The sequence below is a fragment of the Hemiscyllium ocellatum genome, chromosome 19 (genome assembly GCF_020745735.1).
Source record: "Hemiscyllium ocellatum isolate sHemOce1 chromosome 19, sHemOce1.pat.X.cur, whole genome shotgun sequence".
Lineage (NCBI taxonomy): Eukaryota > Metazoa > Chordata > Chondrichthyes > Orectolobiformes > Hemiscylliidae > Hemiscyllium > Hemiscyllium ocellatum.
The window spans coordinates 31864015-31889777 of NC_083419.1; the positions used below are offsets into that span (position 1 = coordinate 31864015).

The following is a 25763-nucleotide window of genomic DNA, read 5'->3' on the forward strand; positions in this document are numbered from 1 at the left end:
AGAAAAGCTGAGAGTCGTATACCAAAGTCATTAATCACGCCTGCATTAGGTTCAGGCCAGCTGGAGGTCTCATCCGCTACATTCAGGAGAAACAACAGTAATGTGAAATATTACCAAAATCAACATCTTGTTTTGTTAAGGAGTTGCATACCTCAGCCTTGCTGCAGCTAGCATTGTGACTCCAGTACAAAAAGAGGAATACTCTACTGGTTCACTACATTATGGGTTAGTCCAATTTTCCCTCAGTACACAAAAATACAGAAGTGAATGTTTTTATTTGCATTCTTTCAACATAATGTTTGAACAGGCTGCCTCTAGTTTTGCTGAAATCACAGAGTTATCACCATGTTGAATACAGAGTGATTAAAAAAGGAAGATAAAGGATTTGCAGTTACACTGTGGTGTTTTCCTAAACCTTTCATGGGATGTTAGTGTCATTGGTGAGTCCAGCATTTGTACCCATCCACACTGCCCCTTGACTGAGAAGGTGGTTTTGAGCCACTGTCTTGAATCACTACAGTCCATGTGTGATTGGTAGGGAGGATACACCAGGATATTGATCCACCAACAGTGAAGGAACAGTGAGATAGATCCAAGTGAAGATGGTGTGTGGCTCAGAGGGAAACGTCTGGATGGTGGTGTTTACAGAGTCACAGAGGTATTTCAGTGCAGTTCAGTCAATCATGTCTGCACCCACTTAATAAATGAGCATCATTACCTAGTGCCACTCTCCTGCTTTCTCCCCTGCACTTTACTTGGGAGATTAACATAGTGTTACTTTCCATTTCATGCTTATGGACCATGATATTTATTTCACTGCTCAATTACCGTCTCTCACCCATCTTTACTTGCCACTTACCTTTTGACTGTGAAGAATGGCATGAAAAGGATTAAAGACGCTCAATGGGTGTTGATGATAGAATCACTTTGTTAGGGGCTGAGGGAGACAGGTTCGTGTGCCAGATGACCCAGTTTAAGTGAAGTCGGCCTGACACCTAAAGTCTCTGGCACCTGTGGCAAGGACAAGCTCTCTCTGCATCTCACTCCTCATGTTTCCTTGCCCCATCTTCTGAAAAGACAGTGCACTCAGCTCCTCAACTCTTCCTGGGGCTCTAGATCTCACTGTTGGGCAATGTTGCATAGGATGATACGGAACAGTTTTATCCTGGAAATCATGGCTGCTTTAGGACATCCCAGATCTGTACAGAACCTTAAGTATATCTCCAGCATCCTGACTGCTTGCTGTATAAATGCTGCAGTGGCAGCTTCTCTGGTACTTTTTCCTGATGTTACTGCCTGGGCTCCTCACAGGTGTCATCAGCCACAACCCTCATCTCCAAGGAGCCTGACAGTCTGGAATGGTAGAAGATGAAAGCACCAAGGCAGCTCCCGGGGAATCCTGCACAGCCACGGATACAGATCTTATGGTGGTTACAGAAAATTTTGCGTTAATGACATGGAATCCCTTTTGGATGATGAACATTCTGGGGTGATCTGGAGGCAGTTGGGTTCTTATATGTCCAGTTGGTGATAGTTCAGTCCTGGAGGAATCCAGCCACAGTTAAATCAAGAGCCCACTCATTCTGACCAGCCTCACCAATGATGAATGATACTTGGAGGACAACCCTGTGGGCAGTAGATTCTGTACATATCATCCACATACGCTACCTCAGTATTTAACATATTTCTTGCCTGTATACAGCTCAGTCCATTAATTACTGCTCGTTTCCCAAGCTGCCAGCACTTTCTACTTTATTACTCACTCTCAACCTCACCCACCTGTGGGTAAAACACACACCCGGCTTTTCAGATGTGCAGCATTTAGGGAAACTGTTTTATCAAAGTTTTACAAAGTGTGAGCACTTTTCTTCAATATATATTTCCTTGAAATTTGAGAAAAGTTATTTTGAAAGGTGGAGGGGATCTTTGGTCATCACAATGTTGTTTTTGCCATGGGACCCAGTATTGCATCAAAGTGTCACAGGATTCTTGAATGCATTGGTGAGTTCTCATTCTGTGTATAACAATGAATAAAACATGATGTGCACGCTTTATAAATTCAGTAGTTTATACCAGTCCCTAATTGGAATAGGAATGAAGCCAGTAGTTCTTATTCGCTTTCCTCTTTGACGGTTCACTCTTCAGTCCAATGTCCCAATGCCAGACTCCTGTCCTTACTAAGTGAGGGCCATGCATATTTTCTCAAGTTTACATGATAAGAGAAGTAGCTGTTAATTTGTTAATGAGTTCTGTGACAAAGGCAACATGAACAGGACCCTTTATTAGTCAACACATGCTTTATAGTCCAGTTATAAATATGTTTACACAGCAGGCATGATAAATGTGGAGAGGGCTAATAACAGTTGGAGATTTGCTGTCTTAACTGTTGTAGAGTTAAAAAAAATGAAAATTTAAAAATTCATTAGACTTTCTACAGTGCACTACTTCTAATGTGAAAAGGCAGTATGCCAGAAAAAGCACAATTTTGAAAAGAGTGAATGAAAAGAGAGAGATTGCATGACAATACATCCAAATTCTTAAAGGTGACAGTAAGTTGAACATTGAACTTAGAACAATACAGCACAGAACAGGCCCTTCGGCCCTCGATGTTGCGCCGACCTGTGAACTATTCTCAGCTCGTCCCCCTATACTATCCCATGTGCTTATCTAAGGATTGTTTAAATCTCCCTAATGTGGCTGAGTTGACTACCTTAGCAGTAGGGCATTCCATGCCCTTACCACTCTCTGCATAAAGAACTTGCCTCTGACATCTGTCTTAAATCTATCACTCCTCAATTTGTAGTTGTGCCCTCTCGTACAAGCTGACGTCATCATCCTAGGGAAAAGTCTTTCACTGTCTACCCTATCTAATCCTCTGATCATCTTGTATGTCTCTATCAAATGCCCCCACCCCACCCCCTTAGCCTTCTTCTTTCCAATGAAAGTCTCTCAGCCTTTCCTCATAAGACCTTCCCACCAGACCAGGCAACATCCTGGTAAATCTCCTCTGCACCTTTTCCAATGCTTCCACATCCTTTCTGTAATGGGATGACCAGAACTGTATACAATATTCCAAGTGTGGCTGCACCAGCGTTTTGTATAGTTGCAGCATGATATTGTGGTTCTGGAACTCAATCTCTCTACCAATGAAACCTAACACACCGTATGCTTTCTTAACAGCACTATCGACCTGGGTGGCAACTTTCAGGGATCTATGCACATGGATTCCAAGATCCCTCTGCACATCCACACTACAAAGAATCTTTCCACTGACCAAGTACTCTGCCATCCTGTTATTCTTCCCACAGTACATCACCTCACATTTAGCTGCATTGAACTCCATTTTCCACCTCATAGCCTAATTCTGCAGTTTATCCAAGTCCCCCGCAATCTGTAACATTCTTCCAAACTGTCCACAATCCACCGACTTTAGTGTCATCTGCAAATTTACTAATCCATCCACCTATGCCTGCGTCTAAGTTATTTATAAAAATGACAAACAGCAGTGGTCCCAAAACAGGTCCTTGTGGCACACCACTAGTATCTGAACTCCAAACTGAATATTTTCCATCAACCACCACTCACTGCCTTCTTCCAGAAAGCCAGTTCCTAATCCAAACTGCTAAAGCACCCTCAATTCCATGCCTCTGCATTTTTTCCATCAGCCTACCATGTGGAACCTTATCAAAGGGTTTACTGAAGTCCAAGTATACCACATCAACAGCCCTACCCTCATCTACATATTTGGTTACCTTCTCAAAAAACTCAATGAGGTTTGTGAGACACAACCTGCCCTTGACGAAACCATGTTGACTATCTGAAATCAAATTGTTGCTTGCTAGATGATTATAAACCTTATCTCTCATAATCCTTTCCAAACCTTTCCTACAACAGAAGTAAGGCTCACTGGTTGATAATGATGGATAAGGTGGTTAAAAAACTGAAGGTTAGTCAGGTTTAGAAAGTCAGGAATAGACTGTCAAAGGAAAGAGGCAAAAGTGAGGATTGCAGATACTGGAAATCAGAGTCTAGATTAGAGTGGTGCTGGAAAAGCACAGCAGGTCAGGCAGCATCCGAGGAACAGGACTCCTGATGAAGAGCTTTTGCCCGAACGTCAATTTTCCTGCTCCTCCGATGCTGCCTGATCTGCTGTGCTTTTCCAGCATCACTCTAATCTAGACTCTGTCAAAGAAAATAGATCATGTTGGAGCTTTATAAATTACTAGGTTGGAAGGAGTTCAGTTGAGAGATGAGGATTAATAACATAAGAACTCAGAGGAGAGCACATGGTCTGCTGAACCTGATGTGCCAAGCAATTTGACTCCTTGTCTCAACTCCATTTTCTTACCTGCTCTCCATATCTCATAATTCCAAACGACCAGAGATCTGACTCAGTCTTTACTACTTTCAAAAATGAAACATTCACAACCTTTGATGTAGGAAATTCCAGGGAATTCACAGACTTCTAAGTAAAGAAATCTCTCCTCTTTTCGGTCCCAAATAATCAGCCACTCATCTTCAAGTCACACTCCCATATTACAGAAGAGAATCCCTACCATGTAGGAACAGGCCATTTGGCCCAGCAAGTCCACACCGACCCTCCGAAGACTAACCACCCAGATCCATTCTCCTGTGCTATACTCTAAGTTTCCCCTGACTAATGTACCTAACCTACACATCCCCAAACATGGGCAATTTAATATGGCCAATTCAGCTAATCTGCACATCATTGGATTATGGGAGGAAACCGGAGCACCTGGAGGAAATCCACGTAGACAAGGAAAAAAATGTGCAAACTCCGCATAGATAGTCACCCAAGACTGAAATCCTCCTGAAAAGGAAACATACCTGCCAGTGCCCATCCTTCCAAACCCCTTCAGAATATTGCATATTTCAAGAGATCACACTTCATCATGTTAAACTTCAGAGAGTAGAGCCTTTCCAAAGTTGGGGGCGGGACTCCAGGTGAAGTTGCAAGCTAAAAGCTTGGGCTCCTGAGATCCGAGGCACTCATGGCTGCCATGGAATTTGGACACGGTTACAACAGCAGTGTTTCTGCAAGAACAGACCCTTGCCCACTCAATTCTCACTGAGGGGTTATAATGACTTCCGAGTCTCAAAATGGGGTCACAGTGAGTGAAAAGATTTGGAAAGCACTGGTACGTTTAATATACTCAGCATCTCATCCAAGTAACCAAGCTAGAAAACCTTCACTGAACTACCTCAAAGTCAAGTATATCTTTCCTTAGATATGGAGACAAACTGCAAGTTATGATCTCACTCAAAACCACATGCGAGTGTAGCAAGTTTTAGTCCGCATTTATATCCACTTGTAGTGAAAACTAACACAGTATTTTCTCTTCTACTTTCTCTTCTAATGTATTTGCAATTTGGTTTTCAGTGTTTCTTGTATAAGCCACATCCTTGTCTCTCTGAACATCAACTTTTTAAAAGCATTCTGCTTTGCTAAGCTTATATTTTTCACTTTGCCACATTATTGCCTTTTTGCCCATTCAATTAACCAATTTTTCCTTGCAGGCTCCTTTTATACCCTGCCTTTCTAATTAGATGTGAATCATGATAAATTTCTCTCTATATCATTAATATGGATTTTAAAGAACTGAATCTTTGTAACATTCCACTAGTTGCAGCCAGCTAACCTGAAAATGCCCCATTTAGTTTAGCCCCAAATTCAATGAACCCTTACATTGGGCATTAACCATTGAAAAGTCAAGTATATACTGCATTTATCTTTTTTATGTATCGTATAAGCCAAAAATGTACTAATAAATTGGTCAAACACGATTTCCCTTTTGTAAAACTACGTGATTTATTAAGTTGGCCACTAAAGAGAGGTTGACAAAAGTTAGCAGTTTTCTTCTAGAAAGAGAGAGGGTTAAAAGGTGACCTAATAGAAGCTGTCAAGGTGCTGAAACGTTTTGATTGTGAAAAGCTACTGCATCTGGAGAACTGTTCACATCCTGAATATTACTGGCAAAAGATCTAGAGTGAAGATGAGGAGATATTTTCTCATAGTGCTGTTAGCGTCTGAAAAAGGATCATTTTAAAAGGGAGTTGCTGAAGAATGTTTGAGTGCTGAAGAATGCGCAGGATTACAGATAAGCCACAGGGATGCGAAACTCAGCATGTGACTCCTTTTAAGAGCCAAGATGGCACAGGTCAAATGGGTGTCCATCTATGTTGCATGATTCTATTAGAAACACTGTACATTTCGGCACTTCTATATTTTCAAAAGGAAATAAAACATGTTAGCTTTTCAAGTACTGACATTTTGTCAAAACTGATGAAGGTCTGTCCGGTTCTGATAAAATGCCGACTTGAAATATGAACCTAAGATTCCTCTGACAAGGACTCTCCTCCTACCTCCATGTTATTCCCTTTCTTTTGGGAGACCTTCAGCCGTTATTCTCCATTTTATCTGCAGTCAGGTCATGCTGGGCTCCACTGTGAATTATGAAGATGGACAGCCATTATCAGGAATCAGCTCCCATTTGCATAACATTTTTGTGGCTCTACATTGTCATAATTTTTCCAGTAATAAGATATTAATTTTCAGGCAATTTGCAGCTTTTCTCAGAGAATCAAGAGTATTTGGAATCCTCTTCCTCAAAAAGTGGTGGATAAGGTCCTTGAATGTTTTGAAGGCAGAGGTAGATAGATTCCCAATAAGCAAGGAGGTGAAAGGTTGTCAGCAGCAAACACAAGTCTCTGAGATCAACCATGATCTTATTGTGGAGGAACAGGTTTGAGGGCTGAGCGGTTTGCTTCTGATCCTAATTTCTATCAGCTGCAAATACATAATTAGAGAACATTATGAAGTGTCTACAAGTCTACCCTGTATTTATGGCATTCTATATTTTTTATTCCAAAAACAGCATACTTTCAGAGATGTAATCTAACAAGGCATTTTATTATTTTGATATAAGGGAACAGGGAATATTTAATATTTTCTCACCTCCTCCTAACATACAATTGTTTGTCTATTGAATACTATTCGAGGCATTTACTTGCTGTGGTTTGTTGATGTATCATTTCCTGCACCAGCATATGTGTTGCCCCTCTTTCTTTCCCACTTACCTTTAGGGATGTGGGATAGGTTCAGTCGAGAAACATTTTCCCACAGCAGGAATGAAGAGATTCTGGATGTTTCATCAGAACATGCCAATCTTGTCTACAAAATTAAGCACAGCACATATCTGAGCAGTAGCTGCTCATGGCAAATATTGTGGCACATATTTGTTGTTGCTAAGTCACCTGAAGAGATTTCGGCATAAAGCCTTTGGTGCGGGCAACTAGGCAGGAGTGAGCAGTCTGTTTTTATTTAAGATTTTAAAAAGGCAGGGGAGGGGAATGGTATATTTAGACGGTTCTCTTTCTCATACCTTCTGAAGAAAGCGTCCCCTTTCCTTCCAAAAGCACGGCCTTTAAAACACAACCCCTCCCAGCCTCCAACATGCCCTTTCCTTGGACCACCTTACCCAAAGACCCCCAACTTACTTGGATCCAGGAAGCATTGGGCCTCCATCATGGAACTACTTGCAGTCCCAGCAGCGCCCACAAATGGGACCAGTGGATCCACTAGCCAGTCAGCCACCCCAGTGAGGGCTAAAGGTCCTACTATCCACTAAATAAGCCTGTAGCAATGTGTCAGGGCTGCATGGTATCGTGCTCTCAGTTGACTCACTGCTGACTTTCCTTCTATGGATCGGGGCAGGAAAGCCATCTACCCTAGAATTTCTATCCAGGGTAGAACTGTGTATATTGTGATCCCATGGTGCAATTCCAACTAAGCCAATAAAAACATCTGAACTACAAGAAGCCACAGGCTGTTCAGCCTGGCTGTGTGAAGACATAGAGGTAGAATGTCCCTCATGACAGTGATTTACAAGTGCCACCTGACACACTGTAATCCCTTTCAAAGGGAGGTATTAAATCATTCTGCATCAGCTGTGCTTTGATATGAGTGAGGAAAGGTATTGCAGAAGTGCTGTGTGTGTTAAATACAAGTTGACTAGAGCCCACAGGGTTCCCTGTGAGTGGCTGAAGGGTGAAGCTATTAATGTCTTGTAATACAACTCTGCTGGTGATGTAATGAGTCTGCCGATCAGATCAGTCCATTAACAATTATATTGCTTCTGCTGATGAAAGTGTTTGGATTTGTTGGAGTTTTTTGTAATTTCACCAGGAATATTTTTCCTCACATCATCTACCAATTTCAATGGGCACTTTCCTACAGATTAATTAAGTTAAAGTGTGAATTTAATTGTGAACTCCCAGCAAATGAATCCATCTTAAGTGTCATTGCCTCTGACATACAGACCAATGGCACTCTAAAAACAAAAAAGGCACGCAATTCAGAAGATATGAAATGGCAACTCCCAGTCTGTTTTCGAGTTTCCATTTGTGGGAAAGGGCTGGCAAACAAAAAAGTTCAAATCACAAGGAAAGGTTCCAGCAAAAGTCCACGCTATATAACTTTTGTTTGACCTGTCCAGTTAGGTTATAGTACACATGAATTGCTGTGTATATACTGCATGTAACTTGTAGGTAAAAACGAGGACTGCAGATGCTGGAAACCCGGGTGTGGATTAGAGTGGTGCTGGAAAAGCACACAGGTCAGGCAGCATCCAAGGAGCAGGAAAATCGACGTTTCGGGCAAAAGCCCTTCATCAGGAATAGAGGCAGGGAGCCTCCAGGGTGGAGAGATAAGCGAGAGGGGGGCCCTTCATGTAACTTGTAGTCTGGAGCTGAGGATAGTGATTATGGTGAGACTCCCATTCCTTTCCATCACAACAGAAAGGTTTTCAGTTCAATAATCCAGCTGCTTTGTAATATACTTTGGCCCTGAAGGCCTAGGTAGGGGCTTTAAATCTGGAATTTCTAGTTCAGAGGCAGAGAGTCTACCCACTGCACCACAAGGTCTCCCACTTATTAACAGAAATCGATTACCAAATTACAAACAGACAGAGAGCTGCAAGAACTCAATCTACAGAAAAATCCCTTTCATGGACAGCCAAATGCTTGTGAAATATTAACACTTGTTCCAAACAGTAACATGTACCCAAACCGCTGCATCTCACAAGTACCTAAATACTTTGAAATCCTTTTAAATTAAGTTTACAAATACTCTCTTGTGACGGTGAAAACGTCTGTGCAAATGAGAAGTCTGTGCAGGTGAACAGTAAACATGTCCTACTAGAGGGTCTGTAAGATGTGAGCGGTGACAATTATGTATCTTGGCAGACAGTGGCACAAGTTCCTGAAGAGGTAATGCTTTGCTAGGAATGCACAGATTGTTTCTGTAACCCAATGCACAGTGCAAATACAAATAAAAATCTGTACAGTCTCTCAGTGCTCTTCAGGGTAGATTTTGTCATAACTAGTAAATCGCCTTGTGGGATTTTCCACGCTCACTGGATAAATACAAAGTTTATAACATACAAAATGGCAATTGAGAGTGACCTAAGAAAATCTCTTCACACCACCATCCACTGGTGAAGGACCGTAACTACAATTTTATGGGCAATGGCTGAAACATGAGATTTCTATTTTAGATGCTTACATCGACAGTTTTAATATTAAATGCATCTCAAAGCAAAATGTCCAATGCCAAGCCAGCAAATAGTTGAACAGTGAATGCATAGATAATGTACACTAAATTTTACAGTAATACAGATAATGTATTTTTAAAAAAGTAGAGATTAGTTTTTTTTCTTCATCTTTTAACTCACTGATACCATCTTAGACAGCTAATGCGGGTAGATTATTTAACCACGAATTGCATCACATGTCTACATGTCCCTACCTGACATCAACATCTAATCCTCCAAAGTTTGGGTAATGTTCCCTCTGAGCTGTGTGGCCACATGACAACCTGAAAAGTCCCACATAAGCCATACATATATTGGACTTCAAGTTACTGAGTGTGCAAAAGAAAATGAAGGACTCACAGACTTAAACAAATTGGCCGTGAACTGCAAAAGGAAAATTGAAAGGTGCATTCATCACCGTACAGCGATTAAAACAAAAGAATCCTATTGGTTTTCCTCCCCAACCCCCCCCCAAAAAAAAATTGGGAAGACAGAAGCCAATGAACACACCACTACCAGCTAAGATTGGTAAACCCAATAAATACAGAGCACAATCTTAACACAGGCTTACCTGGCACAAAATGCTCAGTGTTACTGCACAACACACTGATGCACAAGGGACAATCTTCAAAATACTAAATTTCTAGAACATTAAGCATGAAAATATTTATCTACTTTGGATTTTCAGTTACAACTTGAAAATGCCCTTTTGTGGATGCTGCTGTAATCCTCAGAGAACCACGTGACTTCCCACTGAAACACGACTAAATGTGTTGTGCTGCTAAGCAGTAATTGTGAGGTAGCCATGATATCCATTAGCTTAAAGAACCAGTATATGTCTTTTTAAAAAAACACACAAGCATGTACAGTGCAACGAGACCACAAAACATCCCAGTTATGTCGGTGGCAGATTTCCAGCAACCTCAGAAGCTGAATCGCTGTGAGGTACGTGGCAACTAACAAGGACGAACAGGCACTTGCTGCATGATTACGAGAAAGTGAGGACTGCAGATGCTGGAGATCAGAGCTTAAAAATATGTTGCTGGAAAAGCACAGCAGGTCAGGCAGCATCAAAGGAACAGGAGAATCGACGTTTTGGGCATAAGCCCTTCTTCTTTCCTGTAGAAGGGCTTGTGCCCAATACATCGATTCTCCTGTTCCTTTGACGCTGCCTGACCTGCTGCACTTTTCCAGCAACACATTTTTAAACTTGCTGCATGATTGCCAGTCTCATCCAGGGAAATGTGGGGGTCAAAATCTCACTTTGCGGTACACTCTTCTGAGTCTCATCAACAATTCATGTGTAAGACCAATTCGGTACTCAGTCAGTGAAAGACAACTGAGAGTTTTACAGAAGCTGTTGTCATGCTCGGAATCCTGTTTTGAGATTTATCAGTGGGACAGGCTGGGTCTGGAGCCAAATTCACACTCCATCATTCATTCCCACCGGTGTATAAAATTCTGTAATGGGAAGAAATCACTCGAGGTACTCCTCAGGGTAGTGTCGTCGAGTTGCTTCATCAACAACCATCCCTCTATCATAAGGTCAGAATTTGGGACGTTCAGCAATGGTTGATGGTTGCTTCATCAACAACCATCCCTCTATCATAAGGTCAGAATTTGGGACGTTCAGCAATGGTTGATGGTTGCGTAACATTTAGTGCCATTCACAACTCCTGTAACCGAGCGCAGACCGTGCCCAGAGGCAGCAGGGAATAGAGGGAGTGCAGGCCGAGCTGGGAGCTGAGTCATAAAGGTAAAAACAATGACTGCAGATGCTGGAAACCAGACTCTGGATTTGTGGTGCTGGAAGAGCACAGCAGTTCAGGCTTATCTCTCCATGCTTCAGGCTCTCTGCCTTTATTCCTGATGAAGGGCTTTTGCCCGAAACGTCGATTTTGCTGCTCCCTGGATGCTGCCTGAACTGCTGTGCTCTTCCAGCACCACTGATCCAGAAAATGGGAGCTGAGTCATGGCTGGAGCCTGGAGCAGAAGCAGAGGGAGTGTAGGCCAAGCTGGGAGCTATCTCATGACTGGAGCCTGGAGCTGGGAGCAGAGGGAGCACAGGCCGAGCTGTGAGCTGAATCATGACTGGAGCCCGGAGCAGGAGGAGAGGGACTGCAGCCCAAGCTGGGAAATGAGTCATGGCTCAGGCCTGGAGCTGGGAGTGCAGATCAAGCTGGGAGCTGAGTCATGGCTGGAGCCCGGAGTGGGAGCAGAGGAAGGACAGGCCAAGCTAGGAATTGTCTCATAGCTGGAGCCCGCAGTGGGAGCAGAGGGTGAGCCCTGGGGGTGAGTCTGGGACAGAGGCCAGCACGTGAGGTAGCAAGACCTTGTGTTCTGAAGGCTGGCGGACACGGACACAATGAGAAAGGACTATAACGTGAGTACTTTAAAGAGACGTTTATTATCATTCTGAATAGTTTAAACTCTGTATTCCAATGCTAGTCTTCTTTTTACTATTTCAATTCTGTTATAACACTAACAGTATCTGTACCTAGGTACCCTGTACCTAAGATGGCAACATTACAAACTTTTCACCGCACTCATTTGAGTATACGTGGCAATAAAGGCTACTCGAAAGACTGTTCTATATCCAACAAAATACAACTTAACCACAGAGAATGCTAGAGAAACTCAGCAGATCTGGAGAGAGAAACAGAGTTAACACTTTGAGTCCAGTTCAGAACTTGAAGTTCTGAAGAAGTATCATACAGGATTTGAAATGCTAACTCTGTTTTTCTCCCCAAACAAGACGAGCCAAGTTTTCTCTATATTTGTATCAGGTTTCAAATGCTGGGGTATTTTCTTTTATTGGAGAATTTAACCAACACCCCATAACACTCGATGATATTTCCATTGCTGATTTCCCCTACTATCAACATCCTTACATTATCAATGATCAGAAACGGAACTGGACCAGCCATTTTAATGCTGTGACTGCAAGAATAGGTCAGAGGCTAGTAATTGTGTGGTGGCTAATTCATCTCCTTATTTCCCTGAACTTGTCCGCTATCTAACAGTCAGGAATGCAAAAAAAAACTCTCCATTTCTCTGGGAGAGTGCAGCTCCAATGAAAACAGAAATTTCTGGAAAGGCTCAGCAGGTGTGGCAGCATCTGTGCAACTCACTCGGGAAGTCTAGCATCATCTAGAGCAGCCCACATGATCATTGTCACCATCTTAAAGCATTCACTCCTTCCACCACTGGCTCACAACCGCATCAGTGTGTGCCACCTTTAAGATGCACTGCAGTAACTCACCAAGGTCTGTTTGACTGCACTGACCAAATCAACAACCTCCATCGAGAAGGACAGGTCAGCAGATGAATATAAACACCACCACCTCCACCCTTCCCTCCAGATCACAGACCTATCTGACTTGGAATGTAGGGCTGGATCTTGACGTTTTAGTTCAGTGAGTATTTGCTGGTGTAGGTGATGGTGGTGGTGCGGCAGGGCGGTGGGGGGTGAGATTGGCCTGAGCAAGTGAATAGGCAGCACAGAGACCATGCAAGATTGTTGGAATGAGGGTGGGTGATAGTAAGTGAGTTCAGATGTCGCAGATCCAAGAAGGTTATTGACCTTCTTCCAACAAGTTTCATGGACGGTTTCTCCCTGTGAAGTTCAGGGAGTTTTCCCACACAGTATCATCCCAAATGTGTATCATTAACTGTCTATTCTGTCCCTCTTGTCTGATGCTAGCCCAATTCTCCCATGCACTGCATCTGGAATAACTCACCATCACGTGGATATCCCAGAACTTGGCCTTGCACCATTGTCAACTGCATCATCTTTGAAAAGCCACTGCAAACCCCACAAGCACTGTCAGTCTGGAGCTGCCCTGTATGATTTGTGACAGTTGCCTGCATGTGATAGAGATGTGGAATTTGGTGCGTTGCTTTGTGGACAATCACCTGAGGTCCGTCCCCCTGAACTGCCAGAGGTGGCCACAACACCAGCCTATGCCAGTCTGGTCCGAGATTGCCACCCAGTTCAGTGTAGTCTCAGCCATCCCGGGGAAAGCACAGCACTGTAGGAAGAAGGTCAATAACCTTCTTGCATCTGGCAGCATACATGCATCATTCTCTCTCTACAACTGCAAAGGCCTCTCACCAAAGATGATGCTCTATCAGTCTCACTATTACATGCAACATCTTCCCTCACTCAATGTCACCCTCCCTCATTCCAATAACCTTGCACGGTCTCTGCGCTGCCTATTCACTTGCTCAGACCAAATTGACCCCACACCTCTAACAGCAGCAAGAGCTATACCAGCCACTTTCATCGCACTTAACACCTGTCAGTCTCTCAGTATAGGTGAAACAACCCACAGGAGGGCAGAAATAGCAAAGAAAGACGGCGACCTGCCCGACATTCAGCTCCTCACCTCTTGCACTGAGAGGATACTGACCCTGACCATCCCAAGTAGCTGACTAATGATGCTCAAGACTTTGAATCCCTACAGTGTGGAGGCAGGTCCTTCAGCCCGACAACTCCACACTGACCCTCCAAAGAGTAACCCACCCAGACCCATTCCCCTACCCTATTCCTCTACATTTATCCTGACTCTTGTAAGTAAACTACACATCTCTGAATACTATGGGCAATTTAGCTTGGCCAATTCACTTAACCTGCACATCTTTGGATTGTGGGAGGAATCCGGAGCACCCGCAGGAAACCTACGCAGGCATGAGGAAAACGTGCAAACTCTACACTGACAGTCACCCAAAGCTGGAATTGAACCCAGGTCCCTGGCGCTGTGAGGCAGCAGTGCTAACCACTGAGCCACCGTGCTGCCTTTCGATTAATTTCTGAGCCTGCCCTTGCTGGGGTCCCCTGACTGAAGGCTGTTTCCTTTGACTTGACAGAGGCCTGCTGACAACCACAACAAGCTCCCCAGCTTTGTGCCGGTGTGACAATAGCAAGGCACAGCAGTAGTACTACAAAGCAGGTAGTTCTGGCTAAGAGTGCAAAGCACAAAAAGGCAAGACAGGGAAGATGCAAGTATCCAGATAGTGCTCATCCACTTTGTGCCTAAGACACAGCCTAGTCTAAGCCATTAGCTGGCTGCCTGTCCCTGCACCAGCCTTCCAATGAGAGTTGCCAGTGTGCCCTGAGCTGCGGCTTTAGAGTGCAGAAGCATTCTTTAAGTAGCTTGCAGATATGCCATGATGACTCAGAGGGTATCCAATACCAAGGTCCATGGATATAGGATATGTGTAGGCATTGCCCTTGGATCGTGCCCTGAGTTTCTGGTACCAGATACCCAAGGTACAGGTCCTTAGAAGCAGGCAGCTAGCTGGAGTTGCCAGGTACTCACTCAGACTTCCATTTCGAGTGTTCTTGGCATCTAATTAGCTTGTGACACAATATAGGATGACAGGCTACATCTTAAAGAGGTAAGCACCCTACCTAATTAGGCTGAAAAAACACAATTAATCCCCCTTAATAGGTATCTCAGCATTACCCATCTCAACATTTGGAACTCCTAGTAGAGTTATGAGTTGGGCTTCACTTGACTTCTCACGTAATTCCCCAGATTTCTCACAGTAGCCCACAGCGTTCAAGCTGTGGTGCGGTATTTCACTGCTCCCTCAATGTTGTTAGATCAGATCCCTCCCCAACAACACTCTGATGTGCTCTTGACTAAATGGTCTTCAGTGGTTCAAAAAGATAGTTCATCACCTTCCCAAGGAAGATAAATGTTGGCCTTGCCAGCAATGGTCACATTCCTGTGATGATGTTTTTAAAAAAAAACCACAGGAATTTTATTGGTTAGTAATTTACATAATGAAAGGACTGTGTGAAGTCACTTGCTCCAAATCATAAGTTATGAATGGTTGCATTTATTAAAAATATTTAATTACTGCACACTGCATGTTCTGACTTATTGAATAAACTAAGATCTTATTACTAAATTGTTTCTGTAATGTCATAAAGGGACGGTGTCCCACAAACTAAGTCATAAAAACCTCTTAAAACTCCACTTTCAGGGTCTTAAAACCTCCTTGTAATTATAGGTCTTATACTTTGGCATTGCCGTGATGAGTTCAGAGTCATAAAGCTGTACAGCACGGAAACAGACCCTTCGGTCCAACTCGTCCACACTGACCAGATAACCCAACTTAATCTAGTCCCATTTCCCAGCACTTGGCCTACATCCCTCTAAACCTTTCTTATTCATATACCCATCCAGATGCTTTTTAAATGTGTCAATTGTACTCGCCTCCACCACTTCCTCTGGCAGCTAATTCCATACAGGCACCACCCTCTGTGTGAAAAGGTTGTCCCTTAGGTCCCTATTAAATCTTTTCCCTCTCACTCTAAACCTATGCCCTCTAGTTCTGGACTCCCCGACCCCAGGGAAAAGACTTTGTCTATTTATCCTATCCATGCCCCTCATGATTTTATAAACCTCTATGAGGTCACTCCTCAGCCTCCAATGCTCTATGCTTTGCATCTTTAATGCCTTTTATAAAGAGTGCCCAAAATGGCACACAACAATCCAAATATGGCCTAGCCAATGTATCGTGCAAATTATTATTTTTCACTCTTTGACCTCTATGTATATATTCGTAAACAAATGCTTGCAATGATGCTTCACCTTTAATGTAAAAATAGGTGCCAAGGGGTTTCACAGAGGCATTACAAAAAAAAATGCAAAATACAACTTTTTTTTTAAATCGGTCTACTTTCATAAACATTGGCACCACTGTGCAGGATTGCTTGGTTTTTGGACAGGGAGGGGTGATTTAAAACCAGGGAAAGTGGATGGAATTCAGGAAGCCAGCCCCCGCTATTTGTGTGTGAAGCAGTCCCTCAGGAGGGGTGAGTTGTTGATTTCAATCTGTTAATTGCTCAATTACAGCAATAATAACAAGGCTTTTAAAATCTAACTGTGTACCCACAGGTTTCCGGAATTTCCTAGTCAGTTGAAGCAAGGCAAGAGCACGGAGCAAAAGATGGGACTGCAAGCACGGCAGGGAACTGTGTCAACGAGTAGTGGAATTCACACTGCTTTCTTCAGTGATTTAACATTCTCCAGCAGGAACAGGAGTAGCAGCAGGAACTGAATTACCAACAGGATCAGGAACATCAGCAGGAACTAGATTACCAGCTGGAACTGGATCATCAACAGGATCAGGAGCATCAGCAGGAACAGAATTACCAGCAGGCTCATGCTTATCAGCAGGAACTGGATTACCAGCAGGTCAAGATCAGCAGCAGGAACAGGATTACCAGCAGGATCACGATCATCAGCAGGAATTAGAATACCAGCAGGATCACAATCATCAACAGGAACAGGAGCATCAGCTGGAACTGGATTACCAGCAGGATCTGGATTACCAGCAGGATCTGGATTACCAGCAGGAAATGCCAACACCACCAGGAACAAGAGCAAAGGAGTTGCTGGAACACCATCAGGAACTGGAGCATCAGCAAGACCAGGCGCACCGGCGGGAATAGGTGCATCCAGAATAGACAGGAGCTGTTGCAGGAACGAGGTCAGTCAGATGGGCAGAGCAGTGGCTGGTGGTATTTTACCCAGATAAGTGTGAGGCGATACACTTTGGTTTAAGGAATAAAATGAGAGAGTGTTTAATGAATGGCAAGACACTGGGTAGCTCAGAGGAACACAGGGATCTTGGGGGAAATATTCAAAGATCCCGGAAGTCAGCAGAGCATGCAACTAGGATAGTTAAGAAGGTGTATGGGACACTTGCTTTCATCTCTCACGACATGGAATATAAGAACAGGTAAGTAGTGTTGGAGTTGTACAGAGCATTGGTTAGGCAGCAGCTGGAGTACTGTATGCAGTTCTGGCCACCTCACAATAGGAAGGAGGTGATACCACTAGAGGGAGTACAGAGAAGGTTCTCCAGGACGTTGCCTGGTTAGAGCAATTGAGCGATAAGGAGAGATTATTTTCTTTATGATTAGATTCCCTACAGTGTGGAAACAGGCCCTTCAGTCCAACAAGTCCACACCTACCCTCCGAAGAGTAACCCACCCAGACCCACTCCCCTCTGACTAACACACCTAACACTATGGACAATTTAACACGGCCAATTCACCTGGCCTGCACATCTTTGGACTGTGGGAGGAAACCAAAGCACCCAGAAGAAACCCATGCAGACACAGGGAGAATGTGCAAACTCCACACAGTCACCTGAGGCGAGAATTGAACCTGGGACCCTGGTGCTGTAAGGCAGCAGTGCTAATCACTGAGCCACCGTGCTGCCCTATTGCAGAGAAGCCTGAGCGATGACATGGTTGAGATGTATAAGATTATGAAGTATGGACAGGGCAAACAGAAAACAGTAAATCTTCTGGGCTGAGGCCTCAATCACACGAGGGCATAGTTTTAGGGTAAGAGGCAGGAAATTCAGAGAGGATTTGGGGAAAAAACATTTTCACTCAGCAGGTGGTGGGAATCTGGAATACATTTCCTAGAAAAGTAGTGGACGCCAGAAACCTGACAACCTTTAAAAAATATTTGGATGAGCACTTCGAATATCACAACATGAAAGGATATGGACAAGTGCAAGAAATTGGGAGTAGTGTATCTTTAATGGTAGTTATGTTGATGCAGACCAGATGGGCTGAAGGGCCTTTTCTGCACTGTATGTCTCTATATATCTAGAGGTTGTCAAGGTTGGGTCATTAAGTATATTGAAGGCTGATGTAGTCAGACTTTTAATCAGTAAAGGAACCAAGGATTAAGGAGAAAAGTCAGGAAGATGAGTTGAAGATGATCAGATCAGATGTGATCTAACTGAATAGCAGAGCAGTCTGGATGGGCTGAATGGCCTACTGCTGCTCCTCTTATAATCTCACAGAGGCAATGGAAGTAGGCTATTTGACCCATCAACTCTGCTCTGCCGTTCAATGAGATTAGATTAAAGTGGTGCTGGAAAAGCACAGCAGTTCAGGCAGCATCCGAAGAGCAGTAAAATCAATGTTGAGTGGGGGAAGGGATGAAGGTGATAGGTTAGGGGGGAGGGGGGAGTGGATAGGTGGAAAAGAAGATAGGCAGGTAGGACAAGTCATGGGGACAGTGCTGAGCTGGAAGTTTGGAACTGGGGTGAGGTGGGGGAAGGGGAAATGAGGAAACTGTTGAAGTCCATATTGATGCCCTGGGGTCGAAGTATTCTGAGGCAGCGAGTTTGTTTTAGGACATGGTTGAAGAGCTTCAGGGCAGAGGAAATGACCTGGGAGTTGCAGTGAGAGAGATTCTTGTAGAGAGAGGAGGAAAACTTCTTCAAGGCAGGCATCTTTGCAAGAGGATTCACAGTAGGGTTAAAATCAACTAGGTAAAAACAATGACTGCAGATGCACTCTCCCTCTCATAATTTGGTTATTTAAGGACTTTTAAAAACTGTGATCAAAGCTTTTGTTAACTCCTTTTCGATTTTTTTTTCAGCAGCCTCAGGCTTAGTGACTTATCCACTAAGTCTGATTCATCCACTTCCCTTTGCTCATATTATCGTGCTAAATATCCAGTGTAAGTCATTGAGGTATTGTTTATCAACTTGGTGCCTAACTCCTTAAACTCCTGCTGTAAAATCTGAAATACAGTTCAGTGAATATAGATGCCATTTGTGGCTTCTTTCCCTATCTTTCTCGAAGTTTTTCAACCCATTCTGTACTGTCCTTCATCAATATACTTGTGAGCAAACACATTTGCAACTTAGTCATTGTTCAATGCCTCACTGTCCAGCTCAGGCCCATCCAACACTTTTGTATTTCAGCACCTGAGATCTCCTTCTACCAGGATGGTTTTCCTCCTCTCTCTACAAGAATCTCTCTCACTGCAACTCCCAGGTCATTTCCTCTGCCCTGAAGCTCTTCAACCATGTCCTAAAACAAACTCACTGCCTCAGAATACTTCGACCCCAGGGCATCAATATGGACTTCAACAGTTTCCTCATTTCCCCTTCCCCCACCTCACCCCAGTTCCAAACTTCCAGCTCAGCACTGTCCCCATATAAGAGATACCGAATCAGATCACAAGCAGAATGTGGAAGTTTGGGAGAAACAATATCCCCAAGCGATCAACAGTTCTGATCTCCAAAGTGTGTTTACAGGTTTTGTTTTTTTAACAGACTTTTACAAGTTTGTACATCTATCCCATTGTCCTGTATTAATGGTATGATGATAAACAGATTACGGATTAGCCCCTCTCATTCACAGCGTTCCAGTTACAAAGGAATCAGTCTCCTTTAAAACATCTCCTACACTGCGAGATCTTCTTTGCTCAGTATCATGAAGGGCTGCAGAACCCAAAATGCATCCTGGGTCGAGCACTGGACAGCTTTAGCAATTCAGTATTGTAAAAGGCTATGATAATTCAACCCATATTTACACTGCTGATAAATTGTTACGTTTGATCTCTTTGAAAGTCTCACAGCACATTAACTGAACATGATTCACTAGGCAAAAGTGAGGACTACAGATGCTGGAAATCAGAGTCTAGATTGGAGTGGTGCTGGAAAAGCACAGCAGGTCAGGCAGCACCCCGCTCCTCGGATGCTGCCTGACCTGCTGCGCTTTTCCAGCACCACTCTATTCTGAACATGATTCACAAAGCAGCTTCCATTTTTGTTATTCATTGTACCAAACTGTAGGAGGTTTTTCACTTCTTGTTCAATAACAAATTCTTCCTACATGATTCCATAGTTGCCCAGCTACTCGATCAGACGTAAGCATTCCATCCCACTTCCCCCAACATTTTGATTTGTTTACAATTTTTAAAAATGTATTCATTTAAGATATGTGGATGTCTGTGTCTTGGATAGCAATGATTGTTCATTTTTAATAGTCATGTAAGCCACCTTCTTGCCCTATTGCAGTCCATCTGGCAGGTACATCCACAGTGTTGTTAGGAGGAGAGTTCCAGGAATTTTGACCCAGCAACAGTGAAGGATTGGCAATATAGTTCCAAGTCAGTATAATGTGGGCTTGGAGGTGAATTTGCAAGTGGTGCTATTCTTAATCATCTACTTTTTAGGTGGTGGAGATCACAGATCTGTTGAAAGTGCCTTGATGAGTTACTGCAGTGCATTGTGCAGATGGTACACACTTCTGCCACTGTATGGAGGGAGGAAATATTAAGTGTGATGGATGTAGTGCCAATTAAACAGTTTGCTTTGTCTCAAATGGTGTCAAGCATGGAGTGTTGTTGGACCTCCACATACACAGGCAAATGAGAAGTATTCCATCACACTCCTCACTGGTGCCCTGGAGGTGGTGGACAGGTTTTGGGGAGGTAGGATGTAAGTTAATCATCATAGAATTCCTAACCTCTGACCTGTTGCTGTGCCCATAGTATTTATAATGGTTGGTCCTGTACTATTGATGTCCATTTCCTGTTATCACAGGGAGTGAACTGAATTGGGTGAAGACTGGTATCAGTGATTTTGGGTACTTCAAACAGAAGTCAAGACGAATCATTCACTTTACACATTCTGCAATTTAGACTAATTCAGTCACAATCGCCTCCAGTTTTAATTACCTGAAAGTTCATTTAAATGCTTATTAATAGTGAAACCTACCCAAAGGATATTCTAAATACTCAAAAAACACAGTAACCAGCACTCCACAGGATAAATCAGTAAAGAAGTAGATATCAAAATGGTGTGTTTCTGTGAAAGATAAAGCACTATGAGGTGTCCTTTGCTTTATCAGAATCACAAGAAGGTGAAGCATATTATTCAAAATTTATTAAGTGCACAAGTGAGCTTCAAGAGTTTCTTAAACACAAAATATTAATCAAATGTGTAAGCATAAATAGCTTTCGAATGCTTTCTACAGCCATTTCTTATAGAAAACAAACTGTTTCAATATCATACGTAACTGCTTTTACAAAGGGCATTCCACACAGTGTAAAGACCAGGTGAATAACAGGCTTTACAACTTTTTCCAAACCAACTCCAGATAACAAATACACATGAAACAGAGTTTGTTTAACAACTAAACATGGGCAAAGCTGATGATGGGTTATAAAAACACAAATATTTTCATTCTGACCCAGGGTGTTTGCATGCTGATACAGCAAGGTAAGCAAGGCTAGGTTACAGCGGCTGAGGTGAGAAAGAGCTGCTGCTTCTGGAGCGTGGAGGATGACAGAGTAAGAGGGTAATGAAGTTAAAGCTGAGGATTTCAGCAGTGCACAAGTTAAGGCACAGACTACGGTAGATGTGATGGAAATGAAAGGAGGTCGTGTTTATAAGGGAGAACATATGATGATGGAAATTTATTTTAGAGTTAATTAAGATGCCAAAGGTGCTGAAAACCTGATTCAACAGGACACTGTCTGGGAGGAGAATCAAATTCATGGTGGGGTGATGGGGTTTATGGCAGGTGTACCAAAGATGATGTTTAGTCTCTCCAATCTTTATCCAGTGAAAATTGGATATTGGATAAGCAGCCTGACAAGACAAGCTAACATTGACTAGCACAATTGACTTTGTTTATAAAAGTGGAGTGGTAACATCATTGTGGTGAGTCACCCATGACTCTGTCTAGTTGTGGTCGCCAATTATAGGAAGGATCTTATTAAGTTGGAGAGGGCTCAGAAGAGATTTACCAGGATGTCGCCAGTTATGGAAGTTTTGAGTTATAAAGAAAGACTGATAGGCTAGGACTTCTTTCACTGGAGCATAGGGGGCTGAGTGGTGACCTTATGAGAGTTTATAAAATCCCGAGGGATATAGAGAGGGTTAATGGTAGGTGTTTTTCTCAAGGATAAGGGATTTCAAGACGAGGAGGTATTTTTTAAGGTGAGCAAAGAGAAATTTATAAAGATATGAAGGGTTTTTTTTTACTTTGAGGGTGGTTCACTCATGGAGTGAGCTTCCTAAGGAAGTAATGGACAAAGGAACAATCACAATATTTAAAAGACGCTTAGATAAGTACACAAATAGGAAAGATTTGGAGGTACATCGGCCAGGAGCAGGTAGGTGGGACTAGTTCAGTTTGGGATTATGTTCAGAATAGATTAGTTGGACTGAAGGGTCTGTTTCTGTGCTTGTGACTCCAACTGACAGCTACTTTTTGTTAATGGATCTTGGATAAACAGATGGTGAGCAGCTTCATTTGCATGCAGAAGGACTTTTGGAAAACCTTCAGATTCCTGATCTCTGAGCAATTCCCTCCCCCCAGCAGCAGCAGATAGGGCAAGTTGGCAGGCCCTCATTCTATTCTGTCACCTGATGATGCTGCTCCTTTAACAAGGTTATGTTCTCCTTGGGTTTTCTTTCTCAGGAGGTTGTAAAGACACAGGTTCTGAAATATTTGGGGTTGATCTACTTGAAGAAGCATTAAAGTTTTAAAAAAAACACTTGCACAATGAAAGGGGAGTGGCCAGTTCTCCCAGCTCAGCTTTTGTCTGGTTTGGTTTGGTTTTAGCAAACAGTCAGTGTGAAGCTGCTGGACTCAAAAAAGCTGATCCTCCCTCTCTCCGACATCTCTCCTGTGAGACTCCACATTTCATTTTACCTTTTTTTTTGCAAAGGGGTGTTTATGGGGATTGTTGCAAGCATTTGGAGCAGCATCATTAATCTGTTGGGTTTTTGGATAGGTTAAGTTATCCCATATTCTGTTCCCTTTTGTTCGAGTTTCACTTGGTAAGGTTTCAAATAAATTCCGTTTTGTGTAAAACTAAGTGGTTGGACCAGCTGCATCACACCTGGAATTTCCACTACACACCTGCTTAAAACAACTGGCAAAGTTAGGGTCTGGGCTACTCGACTGAAATGTTGAGGGGTTTGGCCTGGTCCATAGCAGTCAGGAACAGATTCTACTGATGCCAATTGGATTCAATCTGCCATCTAGTCAACAGGCTCCCAAAGGAATCTGAGTTTTACATAGAAGGTCTTTTCTGAAGCTATGGAGAGTGATGGTAAACGCTCCAACAATCTTCCCATCACATGACTGACCAGGAATCACACTTACATTTATCATCTGTCACAGGAAAGATTTACTAAATCTATTTGACAACATTATGAACACACCTTCCTTGGTCATCATGCCTTGGATTAGTTTATGAATCCAAATCTTCTGGCTCTGAGGCAGGAATACATTACCAGTGTGCCACAAGACTGCTTTTGGAACAATGGAACAGAGTTAATTCGCCAATCCTATATCAAAATTCAATAACTGGCTCAAAGACTTTTCGTTAACAGTACATTTAAAGGAACATACAATTCGCATTAATATTGTCTTATTCCATCCATTCCGTTTTAGTGATACTAAATTTATTTAACTTCACATAATACACACAGTGGTAGTGTGCATCCTGATGAAGCGATTTTGCCCGTAACGTTGATTCTCCTGTTCCTCGGACCTGCCTGACCTGCTGTGCTTTTCCAGCATGACACTCTCGACCCCACTCTCCAGCATCTGCAGTCTTCCTTTTCGTACAGTGGTAGTGACCCAATCTTTAAGCCAGGAGATCAGAATTCAAGTCTTGCCTGCTCCAGAGGTGCATGATAACATCTCTGAACAAGTTGATTAGAAAATATCTACGAGCCTCCACCTATAGGCTCTTGCCATGAATCAGCACTATCCTCATTTCACACATGCAGAAAACTATCCTCATAATTTAACCTTCGCAGCATCATTCTAGCACATACCTAAAGGACAATATATCATTCTTGTAGTTCAGGGGTCAAAACGGAATGCAGTACTGTACTCTAGTTGGGACATGACCAAGGACCTGTATAACTAAAGCATCACTTGCTCACTTTTGTACACCAACCTCTATGAGATAACGAGTCATTTATTGTATCCATTGCTCCCAATGCGGTCTCCTCTACATTAGAGACACTGGACACCTTTTCACAGTATACTTCAGAGAACACCTGCAGGATACCCGCATCAATTAACCCCACTTCCCCATGGCTGAACATTTCAACTCACCTTCCCACTCTGCCGAGGACACGAAGGTCCTGGGCCTCCTCCACCACCATTCCCTCACCACCCGACAAGCCTGGAGGAAGATTGCCTCATCTTCCGACTCGGGATCTTTCAACCCCCTGGCATCAACATGGACTTCACCAGTTTCTTCATTTCCCCTATCCCCACTTCACCCAGTTCCAACCTTCCAGCTCAGCACCATCCTCATAACCTGTCACACCTGTCAAGCTTCCTTCCTATCTATTCCTTCTACCCTCCTATCACCTTCACCCCACCTCCATCCACCTATTGCATTCTCAGCTACCTTCCCCCCCTCCCATTTATATCTCCATTCCCGAGTCTCCCAGCCTCATTACTGATGAAGGGTTTTTGCCCGAAACATCGATTTTCCTGCTCCTTGGATGCTGCCTGACCTGCTGTGCTTTTCCGGCACCATAGAGTCATAGAGATGTACAATATGGAAGCAGACCCTTCGGTCCAACCCGTCCATGCTGACCAGATATCCCAACCCAATCTAGGCCCACCTGCCAGCACCCGGCCCATATCCCTCCAAACCCTTCCTATTCATATACCCATCCAAATGCCTCTTAAATGTTGCAATTGTATCAGCCTCCACCACTTCCTCTGGCAGCTCATTCCATACACGTACCACCCTCTGCGTGAAAAAGGTGCCCCTTAGGTCTCTTCTATGTCTTTCTCCTCTTACCCTAAACCTATGCCCTCTAGTTCTGGACTCCCTGACCTCTGTGAAAAGACTTTGTCTATTTACCCTACCCATGTCCCTCATAATTTTGTAAACCTCTATAAGATTACCTCTCAGCCTCCGCTCTCTTTATCTTAACTCTAAACTCCAGCATCTGCAGCACACACTTCTGCCCTGTCTATGAGATAAAGACCTACATTTATCATATGCTTCTAATTCTTTTCGTAGCTTTGCAGTAGCTTTTGGTGTACACCTGTACACCTAAATCCCTTTGCTTCTGCTGTAGTTTTTGGTCCGTTGTTTCACATAAAGAAATTAGTCTGACTCATATCTTTCAAATCCAAAATAGAACTTCACAGTTCTCCATGTTAAACTGTACCTGCTATCGTTTTATCCATTCACCTAACTTCTACATTCTTTTATAACATTCTGCTCCCAGCCAGATAACCAAAGTATGCCTCTTCGCATTGATGGTGAAAAACTGAGACTCCAGTATATATAACCTGCTGAACATCACTTGTCATAGTCT

At 43.2% G+C, this 25763-nt stretch overlaps 1 protein-coding gene across 10 annotated transcripts in view; it reads right to left on the reverse strand.

The window, feature by feature from the left end:
- Positions 1-25763, reverse strand: part of LOC132824688 (suppressor of tumorigenicity 7 protein homolog) — a 200637-nt gene that overhangs the window by 170845 nt on the left and 4029 nt on the right. The window contains exon 1 of one of the 10 annotated variants that reach the window (XM_060839349.1): positions 23628-23656. The exons of the other annotated variants lie outside the window; for them this stretch is intronic. Within the exon in view, the coding sequence (XP_060695332.1) occupies positions 23628-23643 (16 nt within the window). The 5' untranslated portion in view covers positions 23644-23656. Of the gene's footprint in view, positions 1-23627; positions 23657-25763 lie in introns of those variants that run through there. 10 annotated transcript variants of the gene reach the window in all.